The following is an 18,571-nucleotide window of genomic DNA, read 5'->3' on the forward strand; positions in this document are numbered from 1 at the left end:
TATTTATTGCTGCCAATGCCCGCACCACCCTCTTCCTCTGATGTTACCTCCTCCTCAGCACAGCGATCTAGCTACCAAGCCCTGTCCAACACAAAAACATCATCAGAGTCCTTACCCTTCATGACACTGTTATATCTCCTGGTGGGCTCCTTGGCCTCCCTTGCTGATTTCCAGTGCTGCTACCACTGCCTGTGTCCCTGATTGCCAGTGTCGCTACCACTTCCTGCACACCAATACTGTGTCTATGGGTTCCACTATTACCACCATCAACACAGCTATGCATGGGGTCCCCTGCGGCCCCCGAACCTCCTCCTCATGGAAGTCCAAACACTGACTGCTCCCACACAAGTCATCAACAAGGAGACTCTTTTGGCTATCTCCAGTAGGACATGGTCTTCTTAACCACCTCCCGTCCGCCCATAGACTATAAACCTCCGGGAGGCGGTTCTCTATTTCTGAATGGACATTCCTGAACATCCATTCATAAACTGCAGGTGCACGCTAATCGTGCAGCTGCTGATCGGGTTTCCCGCTGTCAGTGACAGCAGGGCAACCCTTAGAGAAGGCAGGGACAGTGCCCAGGTGTCCCTGCCTCTAGATCGCTGTATACAAAGCGCTCACCGAGCAGGAAGCGCTATGCGCTTCCTGTTCCGGCTAGGCGGTCATGTGATCGCTGGGATCGGAGAGTGCAGGAGCTCTGTGAGGTCTTTCAGAGACCTCGATCAGCTCTGCACTGAAGCTGTACAGCTCTGTATTGCGCTGTACAGCCTCTCTGGGGGGGGTATTTCTCCTGTAACTGGGGCTACTATGTCTACTAAGTGAAGAAAAAAAAGTAAAGTAAATGTCCCCCAGAGGTCTTGTATGACCTTATGGGGGATGAAAAGTGTAAAATAAAATAATAAAGTGTTAAAAAAAATAATCCCCAAGTAAGGAATAAAAAAAAAATAATTAAAAAAAAATAGATAAAAAATTTAATAAAATAGACATATTTGGTATTGCTGCGTCCATGACGGTCGGCTCTATAAATATAATATCACATGATCGACCCAGTCCGATAAACACCGTAAAATAACAATAATATAAATAACTGTCAAAAAAGCCATTTTTGGCACCTTACATCACAAAAAGTGCAACACCAAGTGATCAAAAGGCATATGTCCCACAGAATGGTACCAATAAAACAGTCACCTCATCCAGAAAATTATGAGCCCCCACATAAGAAAATGTCTCAAAAAATAAAAACTATAGCTCTCAGAACATGGACACATTAAAACATAATTTTTTTAATTTCAAAAATGTTATTATTGTGTTAAATGTGTGTAATGTAAGTGAAATAAAAAAAAAAGTATACATATTAGGTATTTCTGTGTCCGTAATAACCATCTCTATAAAAATATCACATGACCTAACCCCTCAGGTGAATGCTGTAAAAATAAATAAATAAATAAATAAAAACTGTGCTAAAACAACAAATTTTTTGGTCACTTTGCCCCATAATGAATGATCAAAAAAATCATATGTACCCAAAAATAGTACCAATAAAACTGGCACCTTATCCCCTAGTTTCCAAAATGGGGTCACTTCTTGGGAGTTTCTACTGTAAGGGTGCATCAGGGAGGCTTCAAATGGGACATGGCATCCAAAAGCCATGTGGAGTTCCTTTTCTTCTGCGCCCTGCCGTGTGCCCATACAGCAGTTTATGACCAAATGTGGGGTGTTTTCTGTAAACCGCAGAATCTGGGTAATAAATATTGAGTTTGTTTGGCTGTTAACCATCTCCATTTTCCTTTTAATTCTTGTGGAACGCCTAAAGGGTTAACAAAGTTTTAAAAATTGGTTTTAAGTTACTTGAGGGGTGTAGTTTCTACAATGGGGTCATTTATGGGGGTATCCACTATGTAGGCCCCACAAAGTGACTTCAGACCTGAACTGGTCCTTTTTAAAAAGTGGGTTTTTGCTATTTTCTTAAAAATTTGAAGAATTGCTTCTAAACTTCTAAGCCTTCTAACGTCCTAAAAAAAAAAAAAAAATGATGCCAAAACAAAGTAGACATATGGGGAATGTTAAGTAATAAATATTTTATGAGGTATCCCTTTCTGTTTTAAAAGCAGAGAAATTGAAATTTAAAAAATTGTGATTTTTTTCAAAATTTTTGGTAAATTTGGGATTTTTTCATAAATAAAGGTGTAATATATTGACTCAAATTTATGACTATCATGAAGTACAATGTGTCACGAGAAAACAATCTCTGAATGACTTGGATAACTAAAGGCGTTCCAAAAATATTACTACATAAAGTGAGATATGTAAGATTTTCAAAATTAGGCCTGGTCAGGAAGGGGGCAAATGGCCCAGATGGGAAGTGGTTAAGAAAAAATTAGCTGCCGCACTAGGAGGGGGCAGTGAAGACAGAAAGGACACCACTGAAAGGCTTCTCTGGTGTTGCAAGGAGGAGAAATGCTTTAACCGCCTCCGGACCGCCTAACGCAGGATCGCGTTCCGGAGGCGGCTGACCCAGACACCTTCACGCGCCAGCGTGTCATCTCGCGAGCCGCGAGATTACGATCATAGCCGGCCCGCGCATGCGCATCGCGGGCCGGCAAAAGTTAGAGGACAAGTTCGTCATCAGTCTGCCAGCTAATGCTCGTCGCTGGCAGGCTGATGATTTTCAATAAAACAAATCAGAAGCCATCTAACACCTTATATTTATAAATATAAGGTGTTAAATGGCTTCTGTGCTCCTCTGCTGGTCCTTTTCGTTGGTTGGTTCCAGCAGAGGAGCACAGTTCACAGCGAGTACACACCAACAGTACACTTAGCCCCAGATCACCCCCCAATCACCCCAATTAACCCCTTGATCACCCCTGTCAATCACCTAGTGAAAGGGAAAAAAGTGATCACTTTTTTTCACTAGTATGGACAGTTAGGTTTAGGATAGTTTAGGCCCTTTGTTAGGCAGTTAGCGCCGGTTAGCGCCCAGCCCACCGCACCGCAGTCACTGATTCACGTATCGCTAATCAGCATTGGTACTTTTATAGTATCTGTAAGTGATCAGAACTGATCACAGTCAGATCTTTAATAGTATTAGTGTCACCTTAGCTTGCCCTCCACCCAAAACGCAGTGTTCACCCACGCCCGCCCCGCTGCAGTGACAATTATTTTTATTTTTTTATCACTGCACAATCACTTCACAAGCGCTGCGGCTATAAAAAAAAAAATCAGTTTTGATATTTTTTATCAATCGCAGAGGCTTCCGGTACTTCGCTAGCCTCCCATTTGTAAGACAGGCTTGCTTTTTTTTTATCTTGGGTAGTCTCAGGGAATACCCCCTAAATTTAGTTGACCAAATGGCAAATAAGAGGTATGCTTCTGAAGAGGCCTACAGGCTTCTGACCCAGTCGGATGAGGAATGGGAACCCTCATCTGACGAATCCAGCGGGTCAGAATATGAACCTGTACAAAGCAGTGCCAGTCTGACCCAAAGTTCGGACAAGGAGGTTGAGGTCCCTGATACCACCAGGCGCACCATGTTGCTAGACCACAGGTTGCGCAGGATCTGCTTCAAGGGCAGCAGAGTGGGGCTGGTGCTGTAGGATTACGTGGTGAGGCATACATCAGCAGCACAGCCCATCCTGGACCTAGTACCAGCACTGCCGTACAACATGGTGAAGTGCCGAGCACCAGAAGGGCAGTTGAAGCTGGTACGGTGGCACGTGCAGCAGTTCCCCCAACACAGCCACCGCACAGACAGGCCTGTAGAGCACCTAAAGTCCCTGAGGTGCTGGTAAACCCTGATTGGCAGCCCCCAACTTCAGCCGCACCAGTAGTTCCCCCTTTCATCGCCAGTCTGGAGTTCAGGTTGAGACAGCTCAGATCGGTTCGGCCCTGAGATTTTTTGAGCTGTTCTTGACTGAGGAGCTCTTGGACTTTGTCGTGGCAGAAACATATCTGTATGCCACTCAATTTATAGCCGCCAACCCGGGAAGCTATTATGCCAAGTCTTTCCGGTGGAAACCTGTCCAAGTTTCCGAATTAAAACATTTTCTGGGCCTTCTCCTTAACATGGGCCTAACAAAAAAGCATGAATTGCGGTCATATTGGTCCACGAACCCAATTCATCACATGCCCATGTTCTCTGCTGCCATGTCCAGGGCACGATTTGAAGCCATCCTGTGTTTCCTGCACTTTAGTGACAACAGCACCTCTCGTCCCAGAGGCCACCCAGCTTTTGACCGGCTGCACAAAATTCCACCCTTCATAGACCACATTAACACCAAATTTGCAGATTTGTATACCCCAGAGCAAAATATCTGCATAGACGAGTCCCTTATACATTTTACCGGGCGCCTTGGCTTCAAACAATACATCCCAAGCAAGTGCGCCCGGTATAGGGTCAAATTGTATAAGCTCTGTGAAAGGGCCACAGGCTATACGCACAAATTTCGTGTCTATGAGGGTAAAGATCAGACCCTGGAGCCAGTCGGTTGCCCTGACTACATGGGGAGCAGTGGGAAGACAGTCTGGGACTTGGTGTCACCCTTATTTGGCAAGGGGTACCATCTTTATGTGGACAATTTCTACACAAGTGTGCCCCTCTTCAGGCATTTGTTCCTAGAACAGATTGGCTGCTGTGGCACCATGCGACCTAGTCGCCGGGGCTTCCCCCAACGGCTCGTTACCACCCGTCTTGCAAGGGGGGGAGAGGGCTGCCTTGTGTAACGAAGAACTGCTCGTGGTGAAATGGAGAGACAAGCGTGACGTTTACATGCTCTCCTCCATTCACGCAGACACGACAATACAAATAGAACGAGCAACCAGTGTCATTGAAAAGCCCCTCTCGGTCCACGACTATAATTTGCTGATGGGAGGGGTGGACTTCAATGACCAGATGTTGGCTCCTTATTTAGTGTTCCGCTGCACCAGACGCTGGTATAAGAAGGTGTCTGTATATTTAATTCAATTGGCTGTATATAATAGTTTTGTTCTCTACAGTAAGGCTGGGGGTTCCGTGGCCCCATCCACCAGTGTAGTGAGCCGTCAACACAAGCGACATTTCCCCAGTGTCGTTGCTGGTACCTCAATCCAAGCGCCACCCCTAAAAACATGTTGTGTCTGTAGCAGGAGTGGAATAAGGCATGACACCCGCTATTTCTGTCCTGACTGCTCTGACCACCCTGCCCTATGTTTAGGGGAGTGTTTTTGGAAGTACCACACACAGGTACACTATTAGCATAGGGATTACGTTACAGGCACACAGGGCTGTTAGGGCCCTTTCACTCACAGCTGCTGCAAACCTTTCCTTTCACCCGGGACAAAGTGCATAATGTACGTCGCCACATCTCTGGGCGCTTTGCACATTGTCCCATGGGGAAGGAGAGGTTTGTCCTATAAAAAAAGCAAAAAATAAATAAATAAATCACCGCTAAGCAAAAAAGTTAATGTTCTGTTCCAAAAGTTCAATAAAGTTAATGTTCTGTTCAAATGTTATTATAAACTTCATGTTAATAAATTTATTGCGTTGCGGCCTGTTTTTTTTTCTTTTTTACCTTCTAGGTGGACCAACCGATGAACCAGCTGCAGCACTGATGTGCATTCTGACAGAAGCATTGCGCTGCTGTCAGATTACACAAAAGTCAGTGTATGTGGCGCTGCAAGGTGAGATTTCTCCTCTGCAGTAAAAAAGATACGTTTGCCGAGGCTTATGAGCTGAGGGGGCGGCGGTGTTCATATGCTTTGGCAAACATTTTGTATATAAAAAAAAAAAAAACGCCAATGATTTTTTTTATCCACATCGATTGATGTAAATGGAGAAATCGGGTTTGCCAGGGCATACGAGTTAAGTGAGTATGGATGTTGGGCGGAGCTCCTATATCCTGGCAGACGCCTTTCCCCTCCTCTTTTTTTTTTTTTTTGGGCAGAGATTTTTTCATCCACATTGATCGATGCGAATGAAGAAATCTGTGCCGTTCATTTTTTCTTTCAGCCCAGAGGTTGAACGGAAAAAAAAAAATATCTTGTTATCCGTATGCTCAATATAAGGAGAATAGCAGAAACTCATGCTAATGCTGGCCATACATGTAATGATTGCGGAGACCCTCAAATGCGAGGGCAGTACAAACACCCCACAAATGACTCAATTTTGGAAAGAAGACACCCCAAGGTATTCGCTGAGGGGCATATTGAGTCCATGAAAGATTTTAATTTTTGTCCCAAGTTAGCGGAAAGGGAGACTTTGTGAGGGAAAAAAAACAAACAAAAAAAATCAATTTCCGCTAACTTGTGCCAAAAAATTAATATAAATTCTATGAACTCGCCATGCCCCTCATGGAATACCTTGGGGTGTCTTCTTTCCAAAATGGGGTCACATGTGGGGTATTTATACTGCCCTGGCATTTTAGGGGCCCTAAAGCGTAAGAAGAAGTCTGGAATCCAAATGCCCTCCTAAAAGGAATTTGGGCCCCTTTGCGTATCTAGGCTGCAAAAAAGTGTCACACATGTGGCATCGCCGTACTCAGGAGAAGTTGGGCAATGTGTTTTGGGGTGTCTTTTTACATATACCCATGCTGGGTGAGATAAATATCTGTGTCAACTGACAACTTTGTATAAAAAAAAATACACCCCAAAGCACATTGCTCTACTTCTTCTGAGTACGGTGATACCACATTCTAAAGAGCACCTTTAGGATTTCACAGGACATTCTTTTACACATTTGAATTTCAAACTACTTTTAACGCATTAGGGCCCCTAAAATGCCAGGGCAATATAACTACCCCATTTTGGAAAGAAGACACCCTAAGGTATTTTGTGATTGGCATAGTGAGTTCATGGAAGTTTTTATTTTTTGTCACAAGTTAGTGGAATGAGACTTTGTAAAAAAATAAAAAATCATCATCATTTTCCGCTAACTTGTGACAAAAAATAAAAAGTTCTATCAACTCACTATGCCCATCAGCGAATACCTTAGGGTGTCTACTTTCCGAAATGGGGTTATGTGTGAGGTTTTCTACTGTCTGGGCATTGTAGAACCTCAGGAAACATGATAGGTTCTGAGAAAGTTAGAGCTGCTTTAAAATGCGGAAATTCACATTTTTGTACCATAGTTTGTAAACGCTATAACTATTACCCAAACCAATAAATATACACTTATTGCATATTTTTTTTTTATCAAAGACATGTAGAACAATAAATTTTGATAAAAATGTATATAGAAATGTCGTTTTATTTGAAAAATTTTACAACTGAAAGTGAAAAATGTCATTTTTTTGCAAAAAAAATTAAAAATAAAACCGGTAAATTTCGATTAATAACAAAAAAGTTAAAATGTCAGCAGCAATGAAATACCACCAAATGAAAGCTCTATTAGTGAGAAGAAAAGGGGGTGAACCCTCTGGAGAACCCAGGAGCCCTCTCACAAAGGTTGCACATACACAGGACTGGAGCAGTTGAGCACTGCCAGACTATACATGAAACAGAAAGGATCAGAAGCAGTTGAGCACTGCCAGGCTAAACATGAAACAGACTGGATCAGAAGTAGTTGAGCACTGCTACGTTTTTAGAAGCAGTTGAGCACTGTCAGGCTATTCATCGAACAGACAGCATCAAGACACAGAACAGGAACAGAAGATCAGGCAAGGCAAGGACAAAGGATATAACAACAGTGCTTTACCATGTGACACCGCACAGAAGGACAGATGACTAAACCCCCCAAGACAGAAGTGACCCCAAGCCCCACAGCTTACAGATAGAAATAGGTGCAATAACGAGGGCACCTGATAAGCCACACCCAGGAACAGACCAGAGAATGTTAACCCCCCCCAGAACCAGGAGTAACCAGAAGCATAAAACATACAATCACAAGTGTCTGTTCACCCAGTCACAGAATGCTGCAGTCAGCACTCCCAAATAACAACCAGCATGCAGAAGAATAGTCAGCACAAGGTACAAGCAGCCAGCCTACACAACAAGGAGTGACAGAACTACACACTGCATCCATACTCAGACCCTGTTTACACTCAAGGCCACAGCCAGTACACAAAGTGCATACAGCTAGCCAGAACAGTACCGTTGACAGGAACCACAGAGATATGGATGTGGGGAGACACACACAGACAACAGTTTACACACAGAACACTGCAGCCAGCATGCAGCCCCAAGCAACCAACATACATAGGATTCAGCCTGCAGCCAGTACATGAGAGAGCATACAGCCAGCCACAACTGTCACAGTGAACTGCACTATGACACGAAATTGCAAAATTGCAAGTATGTTGTCTATAACTTGAAGTCAGAGAAGCAATTAAATGTCCTTCCTCTACTACAAACACAGTGAACATTTGATCTTTCAACTATTTACTTTGGGAGCTTTCTAGCGTGAAAAACATGCTGCAAACCTGGTATGAGATTATTCCCAACCACAACAGCATTATAAGGGTTCGTTCACCTGACAGTGTGCAGCCTGTGCCCGTGCTGTGGACAGCAAATTGCAGTCCGCAAGGCACAGGCACCGACCGTGGTCCAGCGGCATGGGGATCGTGGACCCATTCACTTGAATGGGTCCACGATCCCCCCGTTCCGCAAAAAGGAACCCCAGAAAGCACTTGGTAGTGCTTCCGTAGTGTTCCGTTCTGTGCTTCTGTTCCACACCGTTATGCATCTTCAGATTTGCAGACCCATTGAAGTGAATGGGTCCGCATCCGTGATGCTGAATGCACACGAACGGTGCCCGTGTATTGGGGATCCGCAAATGCGGTCCGCGATACGGCAACGAACGTGTGAACGAGCCCTAAGGTAAAAGATTAATGTCTACTGTCTTTTGTTAGTTTAATTTCACTGATATAAGCATTATATTATTCCCATAAATTGCTTCTGCTATAATGCAGAAAAAGGCTTTGAAGTTTTTGAAAAAAAATAAATAAATACTGTCTCTCTGTTCAAATGAGAAACAAATATTTTTTTCTTGCAGATGGCTGGTTTTTAAGGTTCTGCAGCAGCTGTATGCAGTGGCGTAGAGTGGGTTGCCAGCGCCCGGGCCAAGCCAAGTATTGCGCCTCCCCCCAACTAGTGGACACGCCTAATTTTACCAACCTGCAATCCTATGTAACACCACAGATAACACAGTGATAATGCTCTTGTGCCAGCCCAGCTCCTCACCCTCATAAAGCTTTCCCTAATTAACCACTTCAACCCCGCTAGCTAAAACCCCCTTAATGACCAGGCCACTTTTTACAATTCTGCACTACACTACTTTCACCGTTTATTGCTCGGTCATGCAACTTACCACCCAAATGAATTTTACCTCCTTTTCTTCTCACTAATAGAGCTTTCATTTGGTGGTATTTCATTGCTGCTGACATTTTTACTTTTTTTGTTATTAATCGAAATTTTACGATTTTTTTTGCAAAAAAATTACATTTTTCACTTTAAGTTGTAAAATTTTGCAAAAAAACCAACATACATATATAAATTTTTTCGCTAAATTTATTGTTCTACACAATTTTACAACTTAAAGTGAAAAATGTCATTTTTTTGCAAAAAATCGTTAAATTTCGATTAATAACAAAAAAGAAAAATGTCAAATTGTCTAAATGTCAGCTAAAAAAAAATGTTTCAGTAACAAAAAATGGTTTGATTAATAACAAAAAAAGTAAAAATGTCAGATAAAAAAAATGTTTCGGTAAAAAAACAAATGACCCCATTTCGGAAAGTAGACACCCTAAGGTATTCACTGATGGGCATAGTGAGTTCATAGAACTTTTTATTTTTTGTCACAAGTTAGCGGAAAATGATGATTTATTTTTTATTTTATTTTTTTCTTACAAAGTCTCATATTCCACTAACTTGTGACAAAAAATAAAAAATTCTAGGAACTCGCCATGCCCCTCACGGAATACCCTGAGGTGTCTTCTTTCCAAAATGGGGTCACTTGTGGGGTAGTTATACTGCCCTGGCAATTTAGGGGCCCATATGTGTGAGAAGTAGTTTGAAATCAAAATGTGTAAAAAATGACCTGTGAAATCCTAAAGGTGCTCTTTGGAATGTGTGCCCCTTTGCCCACCTTGGCAGCAAAAAAGTGTGACACATCTGGTATCGCCGTACTCAGGAAAAGTTGGGGAATGTGTTTTGGGGTGTCATTTTACATATACCCATGCTGGGTGAGATCAATATCTTGGTCAAATGCCAACTTTGTATAAAAAAAATGGGAAATGTTGTCTTTTGCCAAGAAATTTCTCTCACCCAGCATGGGCAGAAAGGCAAACAGCAGAAATGGCTGCCACCATCCCCTCAGCAAAGTTCTCCATCACAAATCTGACAAATCAGAACTACCAATCCTGGAAATTTAAGATGAAAATGCTGCTTATAAGAGAAGGTACGTGAAAATGTATAAATGAACCCAGACCTGCACAGCCCACAGAGGAGTGGTTAGACAGAGATCAGAAAGCTTAGAGCACAATCTCCCTGTGCATAGACGATGATCAAATCATACATATATGTAACTGTCAAACTGCTAAAAGACATGTGGGAAGTATTACAAAAAGTGCATGAAAGAGTTAATCTCAGCAATAAACTGTATTTAATCAGAAAGCTGTATCAGACTAAGCTGCAGAAAGACCAGGACATGCAGGACTATGTTAGACAGACCTTAGAAATGGTGGAGAGACTGAGAGGGATTGGAGAAGATATAAAAGATTTCCATGTTGCAGCGTTATTGTTAAAGGGGTTATCCCATCTTAGACAATGGGGGCATATCGCTAGGATATGCCCCCATTGTCTGATAGGTGCGGGTCCCACCTCTGGGACCCGCACCCACAACGAGAACGGAGCCGGGGAGAGTTGTGGCTGGAGGACCCCGGGTTTCCCAGGGTTCATCCACCACCATGCACATCTCCCCGCCTCTCCCATTAAAGTGAATGGGAGCGCACCGCACATGCCCGGCCACCGCTCCCATTCTTTTCTATGGGGCCGACGGCTCCATAGAAATGAATGGAGGGCGGCTGCGCATGCGCAGTGCGCCCTCCTCCACTTTCTCCGCTCCGTTCTCCTTGTAGGTGCGGGTCCCAGCGGTGGGACCCGCACCTATCAGACAATGGGGGCATATCCTAGCGATATGCCCCCATTGTCTAAGATGGGATAACCCCTTTAAGTGGACTTCCTGAAAGTTATGAGACACTTGTCACAGCACTGGATGCACGCCCAGATGATGAACTGACACTGGAATATGTTAAAGGCAAGCTTGTGGATGAATACAAGCGCAAAACAGAAAGCATGAGTAATGCAAGTGTGTGTTCAGAGACTGCTTCAAAGATGAAATACAAAAAAAAAGCAGTAATGTGCAGCTAGAAAAGCGGGAATGCTTTGTGTGCAAAAAAACAGAACACCTAAAGGCAGATTGTAGAATCTGGAAAGCTAGAATGCAAAAACAAAGTGGATTGCAACAAGCTAAGAATGTTATAGAAACAAAGGAGTATGCATTCGGATCCAAGAATGGTGTCACCTCTGTGCAAGCGTGGTGTGTGGACTCAGGTGCTACAAGCCACATGACAAATGACCGACATTTCTTCACTCAGCTTGATGAAAGCAGAACAGAAAGGATAACTACAGCTAATGGACAACTCTTGAAATCAGTGGGAATAAGAGATGGTTTTCTATACGGTCCTATCTCTCCAGATATCACTAGAAAGATCCATATGAGGAATGTTCTGTATGTGCCAGATCTTGACAGCAACCTTTTGTCAGTAAAGAAACTCGCTAACCAAGGCAATGTAGTCACATTTCAGGGTGACAGTTGTATCATCACAAAAGGGGATTGCTTGCTTGCAAAGGCTAAAATCAGAGATGAACTATATCAGCTGAACTGCAGTGAAATGGTTAAAACAGCCAAAGAGGATAAACATTCAAACTGCATCCACACTTGGCACAGACGATTCGGGCACAGAAATTGTAATACAATAAAGTAAATAGTTGAGAATAACTATGCAAGTGGTATTAAGATTAATCCATGTGATCAAGTAATAATCTGCATCAGCTGTATTAAAGGAAAAATGACTAGGCCATCTTTTCCCAAGCAGACCAGCAGCAAAACTCAAAAACCTCTGGACTTAATACATTCAGATCTTTGTGGTCCAATAAAAACTATAACTCCAGGAAAGAAAAAGTACTTCCTGACCTTTATTGATGATTACTCCAGATATACCACAGTGTTTCTACTTCACAATAAGGATGAAGTGCCAGAGAAATTAGAAGAGTATCTCGCCCAAGTAAGTAATACATTTGGCAGGATGCCCAGAGTACTACGAACAGATAATGGCTCAGAATATACAAGTGGTAAAACACAAGTCATCCTCAGGAAACATGGAACAATGTTCCAAACAACTGTTCCATATAACCCAGAGCAAAATGGAGTTGCAGAGAGAATGAACGGCACACTGTGTGAAAGTGGGAGGAGCATGCTATTTGATGCTGATATGCCAACTACATACTGGGAGAAGCTAAATCGTTTGCCAGGAAAAACAACAAAAACTCCATATGAACTGTGGAACAAAAAGAAACCAGATTTAAGACACATCAGAATTTTTGGAAGTAAAGCCTATGTACACATTCCAAAAGAAAAACGTACAAAATGGGATGTATGTGCAAAAGAAGGGGTACTTGTGGGTTACAGTGAATCTCAAAAAGGATACAGGATTTTACATCAAGACACAAACAAGGTAATGGTCAGCAGAAGTGTGATTATTGATGAAAGTTCTGTGTGTTTAAAGTTTGAACAACTGACACAAACTATTCAAACTGAAAAAGAATCAACATCAGTCACTCAAGAGGATAAGGAAAGTGACACAGAAATAGAAATTACTGAAGAAAAATCAAAAGCTGAAACTGAACCAAAGATACCTTCAGTCAGAAGATCAACCAGAACCAATAAAGGTGTTCCAGCTGAACGTGTATCTTACATAGCTCGCAGAGCCATTCAAACTGAACCAGGTTCATGGAAAGAGATGCAGAAACTGACAATGCATGAGAAACAAATATGGAATAAAGCCGCTGATGAAGAAATTACATCACTCAATGATCTCCAGACATGGACACTTTTAGAGCTCCCTCACGGTAAACATGCCATAGGATGTAAATGGGTTTTTAAAACCAAATGTAACTCTAAAGGGGTTGCTGATTGCTAAAGGTTACTCACAGAAGTTCGGTGAGGACTATGATGCTACTTTTGTTCCAGTTGCTAAACAAAGTACTTTCAGAACACTTATGACAGTGGCTGCCATGCGTACAATGATTGTGAAACATCACAATATTAAGACAGCTTTTCTTAATGGTGATATTGAAGAAGAAATTTACATGTCTCAGCCAGAAGGATATGTGAAAAACGGACAAGAGCACCTTGTCTGCAAGTTGAAAAAATCCATTTACGGCCTTAAACAATCAGCTCGAGCATGGAACTTGAAGATTAATCAAGTTTTACTAAAATAAGGATTTACAAGAAGCAAAGCTGATCCGTGCCTATACGCTAAACAAGTAGACGCTGAATGGATGTACCTGCTAATTTATGTGGATGACCCGATCATTGCTCACAAAAACAGCGATGAAATTGCAAAGTTAACAGGAATACTCAATAAGCACTTTGAAACTAAAGACCTAGGTGAAGTGACATATTATCTTGGAATTGACATCCAGCAGGAGAAAGGAAGTTTCCTGTTAAACCAGAGTGCAAAAATGGAATCTATTCTTCAGCAATTCAATATGACAGAGGCCAAAGGAACAAGCACACCTATGGATACAGCCTATCCAAAGTTAGAAGGAGAAGATGATCTTCTCACATCTAATGAACAGTACAGACAAGCAGTGGGGGCACTTCTTTACATTGCAACCACTACACGTCCAGATATTGCAGCTGCCATGTCTCTTCTATGCAGGCGAGTTGATAAACCACGTCAAAGAGATTGGAATGCAATTAAAAGAGTTATGAGATATCTGAAACAGACAAAAGACTTAAGTTTGAAACTGTCAGCAAGAGGTGACTTAAACCTCATGGGATATGTGGACTCTGATTGGGCAGGTGACCACAGCACACGCAAATCCACAAGTGGTTACTTATTAAAATTAGGAAACAGTCCTATATCCTGGTCCAGCAAGAAACAGATGTCAGTGACATTGTCTTCTACAGAAGCTGAATACATATCTGCAGCTTATGCCAGTCAAGAAATTGTGTGGTTACAGCAATTACTCAAGGATCTTGGGGAAGCAACATCAGAACCTACCGTCTTATTTGAGGACAATCAGGCTTGCATTAAGCTTACAACAAATGAAAAGATTAGTGCAAGAACTAAGCACATCGACGTCAGACATCATTGTCAGAAATGGGACTGACATAGATAGTAGTTGTTGAGTGGGGGTATTAGCATACAAGATTTGTATTGTATAAGCAACAACCACTGTATGTCATTGCTATATGCCTAGTATATTGTATGGTCACTAGATAGCAGTTTGTGTAACTTCCTGTTTTTCTATCCTTCTATAAAAGGTCAGTTAAGTGCTCGTGCAGTTACGGAGCAGAGGTCAGTTAGACCTGAAAAACTCTCTGCCTGTTCTTTGTTTAGCCTCAGAAAGTATCTCTAACATTAAGCCTATGCTATCTCTAGGTTGAGTGAATTTGGGCCTCTGTCTCTCTATGCAATTAATCTGATATACCCAAAACCAGGTTGTTTGCATATATATACAGTACAGACCAAAAGTTTGGACACACCTTCTCATTCAAAGAGTTTTCTTTATTTTCATGACTATGAAAATTGTAGATTCACACTGAAGGCATCAAAACTATGAATTAACACATGTGGAATTATATACATAACAAAAAAAGTGTGAAACAACTGAAAATATGTCATATTCTAGGTTCTTCAAAGTAGCCACCTTTTGCTTTGATTATTGCTTTGCACACTCTTGGCATTCTTTTGATGAGCTTCAAGAGGTAGTCACCTGAAATGGTCTTCCAACAGTCTTGAAGGAGTTCCCAGAGATGCTTAGCACTTGTTGGCCCTTTTGCCTTTACTCTGCGGTCCAGCTCACCCCAAACCATTTCGATTGGGTTCAGGTCTGGTGACTGTGGAGGCCAGGTCATCTGGCACAGCACCCCATCACTCTCCTTCATGGTCAAATAGCCCTTACACAGCCTGGAGGTGTGTTTGGGGTCATTGTCCTGTTGAAAAATAAATGATGGTCCAACTAAACGCAAAATGGATGAAATAGCATGTCGCTGCAAGATGCTATGGTAGCCATGCTGGTTCAGTATGCCTTCAATTTTGAATAAATCCCCAACAGTGTCACCAGCAAAGCACCCCCACACCATCACACCTCCTCCTCCATGCTTCGCGGTGGGAACCAGGCATGTAGAGTCCATCCGTTCACCTTTTCTGCGTCGCACAAAGACACGGTGGTTGGAACCAAAGATCTCAAATTTGGACTCATCAGACCAAAGCACAGATTTCCATTGGTCTATTGTCCATTCCTTGTGTTCTTCAGCCCAAACAAGTCTCTTCCGCTTGTTGCCTGTCCTTAGCAGTGGTTTCCTAGCAGATATTCTACCATGAAGGTCTGATTCACACAGTCTCCTCTTAACAGTTGTTCTAGAGATGTGTCTGCTGCTAGAACTCTGTGTGGCATTGACCTGGTCTCTAATCTGAGCTGCTGTTAACCTGCGATTTCTGAGGCTGGTGACTCGGATGAACTTATCCTCCACAGCAGAGGTGACTCTTGGTCTTCCTTTGCTGGGGCGGTCCGCATGTGAGCCAGTTTCTTTGTAGCGCTTTATGGTTTTTGTGACTGCACTTGGGGCCACTTTCAAAGTTTTCCCAATTTTTCGGACTGACTGACCTTCATTTCTTAACCCCTTAAGGACACATGACGTACCGGTACAGCATGTTTCCCGAGTCCTTAAGGACACATGACGTACCGGTACATCATGTGTTGTTCCGATCACTGCCGCCCGGCTGGCTGTGATCGGAACAAGGTGCCTGCTCAAATTATTGAGCAGGCACCTCGGCTAAATGTGCGGGGGGGTCCCGTGACCCCCCCCCCCCCATGTCCACGATCGCAACAAACCGCAGGTCAATTCAGACCTGCGGTTTGTTGCGCTTTCTGCAGTTTCTGATCCCCGCGGTCCCTGACCGCAGAGATCAGAAACTTTTGTATTTCTAAAATCTATCTGTATCAACCCCCTGCACCTCTGAATGATTTTAGACCGGTGGGAGGTGCAGGGGGGGTTGCAGGCGGTGCGGGAGGTGCGGCAGGCGGGATTGCGATCCCCGCCCGCCTCCCCTTGAATAATAGTTGGTGGTTAGTGGGTATACTAGGTTGCCAGCACATTACTGACACCCTGGTATAAACGGCTGACATCGGTGATGTGATGTCAGCCATTTAACCCTTTCCATACCGCGGTCCGTACGGACCGCTGTATGGAAAAGGTTAACAGCTCAGGGAGCTCCCTCTCTCTCCCATCGGGGGGCTGTTGTGCCTTTGCAGCCCCCCAATGGAGAGGGAGAGAGCCCGCAGACAGCCCCCCGACAGCCCCGTCCTTACCCTTCCCTGTCTGCGAAGTTGTGGCAGACGGGGAAGGTTCCCATGGCAACAGGACGCCTTCTCAGGCATCCTGCTGTCCATGGTGCTGAACAGATCCGTGCTAAAGGCATAGATCTGTTCAGACAAAGTGTAAGTAAAATACAGTGCAGTACCCTATATAGTGTACTGTACTGTATTATACAGACATAAGACCCACTGGATCTTCAAGTACCAAGTGGGTCTGGGTAAAAAAAAAAGGTAAAAAAAAAGTGAAAAAAAAAGTAAAAATCAAAACACATTTATCAGATTAAAAATGAAAAAAATAAAATTCCCTACACGTTTGGTATCGCCGTGTCCGTAACGACCTGATCTATAAAATGGTCATGTTACTTTACCCAAACGGTGAACGCCATAAAAATAAAAAATAAAAATCTATGATGAAATTGAAATTTTACCCACCTTAAGGTGGTAATAAAAGTGATCAAAAAAGTCGCATGTACGCCAAAATTGTAACAATCAAACAGTCATCTCATCCCGCAAAAATCATACCCTACCCAAGATAATCGCCCAAAAACTGAAAAAACTATGGCTCTTAGACTATGGAAACACTAAAATCATTCATTTCTAACAAAAATTTGTTTTCCCTTAGTCCTAACAGCAGCACAGATGAGGTTAACTGCCTCCTGTGGACTGGTAGGACCGGCAGAATTTTTAATGAGCCCAAGAACCAATAACAAGAGTTCCTACTCCCTCAAAAGGAGGGAACTACCCCCCAAACACTGTGTTTTCAGCAAGCATACGTACTTAGGGTGGGAAATTTGTTTGCTGCTGTTAGGACTAAGGGAAAACACATTATCGTTAGAAATGAACGATTCCCTTACGTCCTACCAGCAGCACAGATGGGGAGAGAACAAGAAGAACCCCTAGGGCGAGGGCCTTCCTGCCTGGCAGAATCAAGAATGGTCTGCCCAAAGGCCGAAAACTCTGCAAACTTCGCACCGACTCTGTAGTGCGAGATAAAGGTTGATTCGGAGCTCCAGGAAGCCGACTTACAGATTAGCTCTAAGGGAAGATGGTTTCTTTCTGCCACTGAGGTTGAAACGGCCCTAGTAGAATGAGCCTTAACGAACTCTGGAGGGTCCAGAGTTTGAGACAGAATAGACTCCCTAATGGCTTCCCTGATCCAGCGACTAATGGAAACCTTAGACGCTTTACGGCCTTTAGATTTACCGGCAAACAGGATGAAGAGATTCTTATCAATCCTGAACTCCCTGGACCTATCCACATAGGTCTGGAGGCTTCTCGAAATGTCCAGAGGATGTCTGACAGGAACATCGGAGGAGGTGGAAGAAAATAAGACTGGTAAAGAAATTACCTGATTGATATTCTGAAAGGATAACACCTTAGGTCTAAAGTAGGGTAAGAATTTTAGGAGAACCCGGTCCTGCAAAACGGTTATATATGGATGCAGAGCCGAAAAGGCTTGTAACTCCGAAACCCTCTTAGCTGAAGTCACAGCTAGCAGAAAGACTGTCTTTAAAGTGACAAACTTGAACCCAACCTCCTCCAATGGCTCAAAGGGGGGAGATGCTAACCCATTGAGCACTACTGAAAGATCCAACTGAGGAATGGGTCTCAGTATTGTAGGCCTCAATCTCTCAGCTCCTTTAAGGAAGCGTTTGATGAGCGGGTCCCGAGAATACGGCCTGTTTAAACAGGCCGAGATGGCAAAAACTTGTACCTTCAAAGTGGCCGGAGCAAGGCCCTTGTCTAGTCCATCCTGAAGGAACTGTAATATGGCGGAAAGGTGCGGATCTGCAGACGCCACCTGGTTAGAATCACACCATAAGGTGAAGATTCTCATCACTCTGGAGTAGGCCTTCTTAGTAGATTCCGCTCTTGAATGTGATAATGTTCTCAGGACCGCCTCAGAGAGCCCTTCTACTCTGGGAAGGGACTGATCAACCTCCAGGCTGTCAGGTTGAATCTGTGCAGATCTGTGCAGATGTGTGTCCCACGA

At 43.3% G+C, this 18,571-nt stretch overlaps 2 protein-coding genes across 2 annotated transcripts in view; one reads left to right on the forward strand and one right to left on the reverse strand.

The window, feature by feature from the left end:
* The window catches only part of LOC122921071 (acidic proline-rich protein HP43A-like), a 58,315-nt gene that overhangs the window by 25,877 nt on the left and 13,867 nt on the right, over positions 1–18,571 (reverse strand). The gene's annotated exons all lie outside the window — the stretch shown is intronic.
* LOC122920068 (uncharacterized mitochondrial protein AtMg00810-like) lies at positions 13,531–14,367 on the forward strand. The gene has a single exon (XM_044269279.1). The coding sequence runs from the start codon at positions 13,531–13,533 to the stop codon at positions 14,365–14,367; it is 837 nt and encodes a 278-aa protein (XP_044125214.1).

This window comes from Bufo gargarizans, chromosome 10, assembly GCF_014858855.1.
Source record: "Bufo gargarizans isolate SCDJY-AF-19 chromosome 10, ASM1485885v1, whole genome shotgun sequence".
In the NCBI taxonomy this organism is placed as follows: domain Eukaryota; kingdom Metazoa; phylum Chordata; class Amphibia; order Anura; family Bufonidae; genus Bufo; species Bufo gargarizans.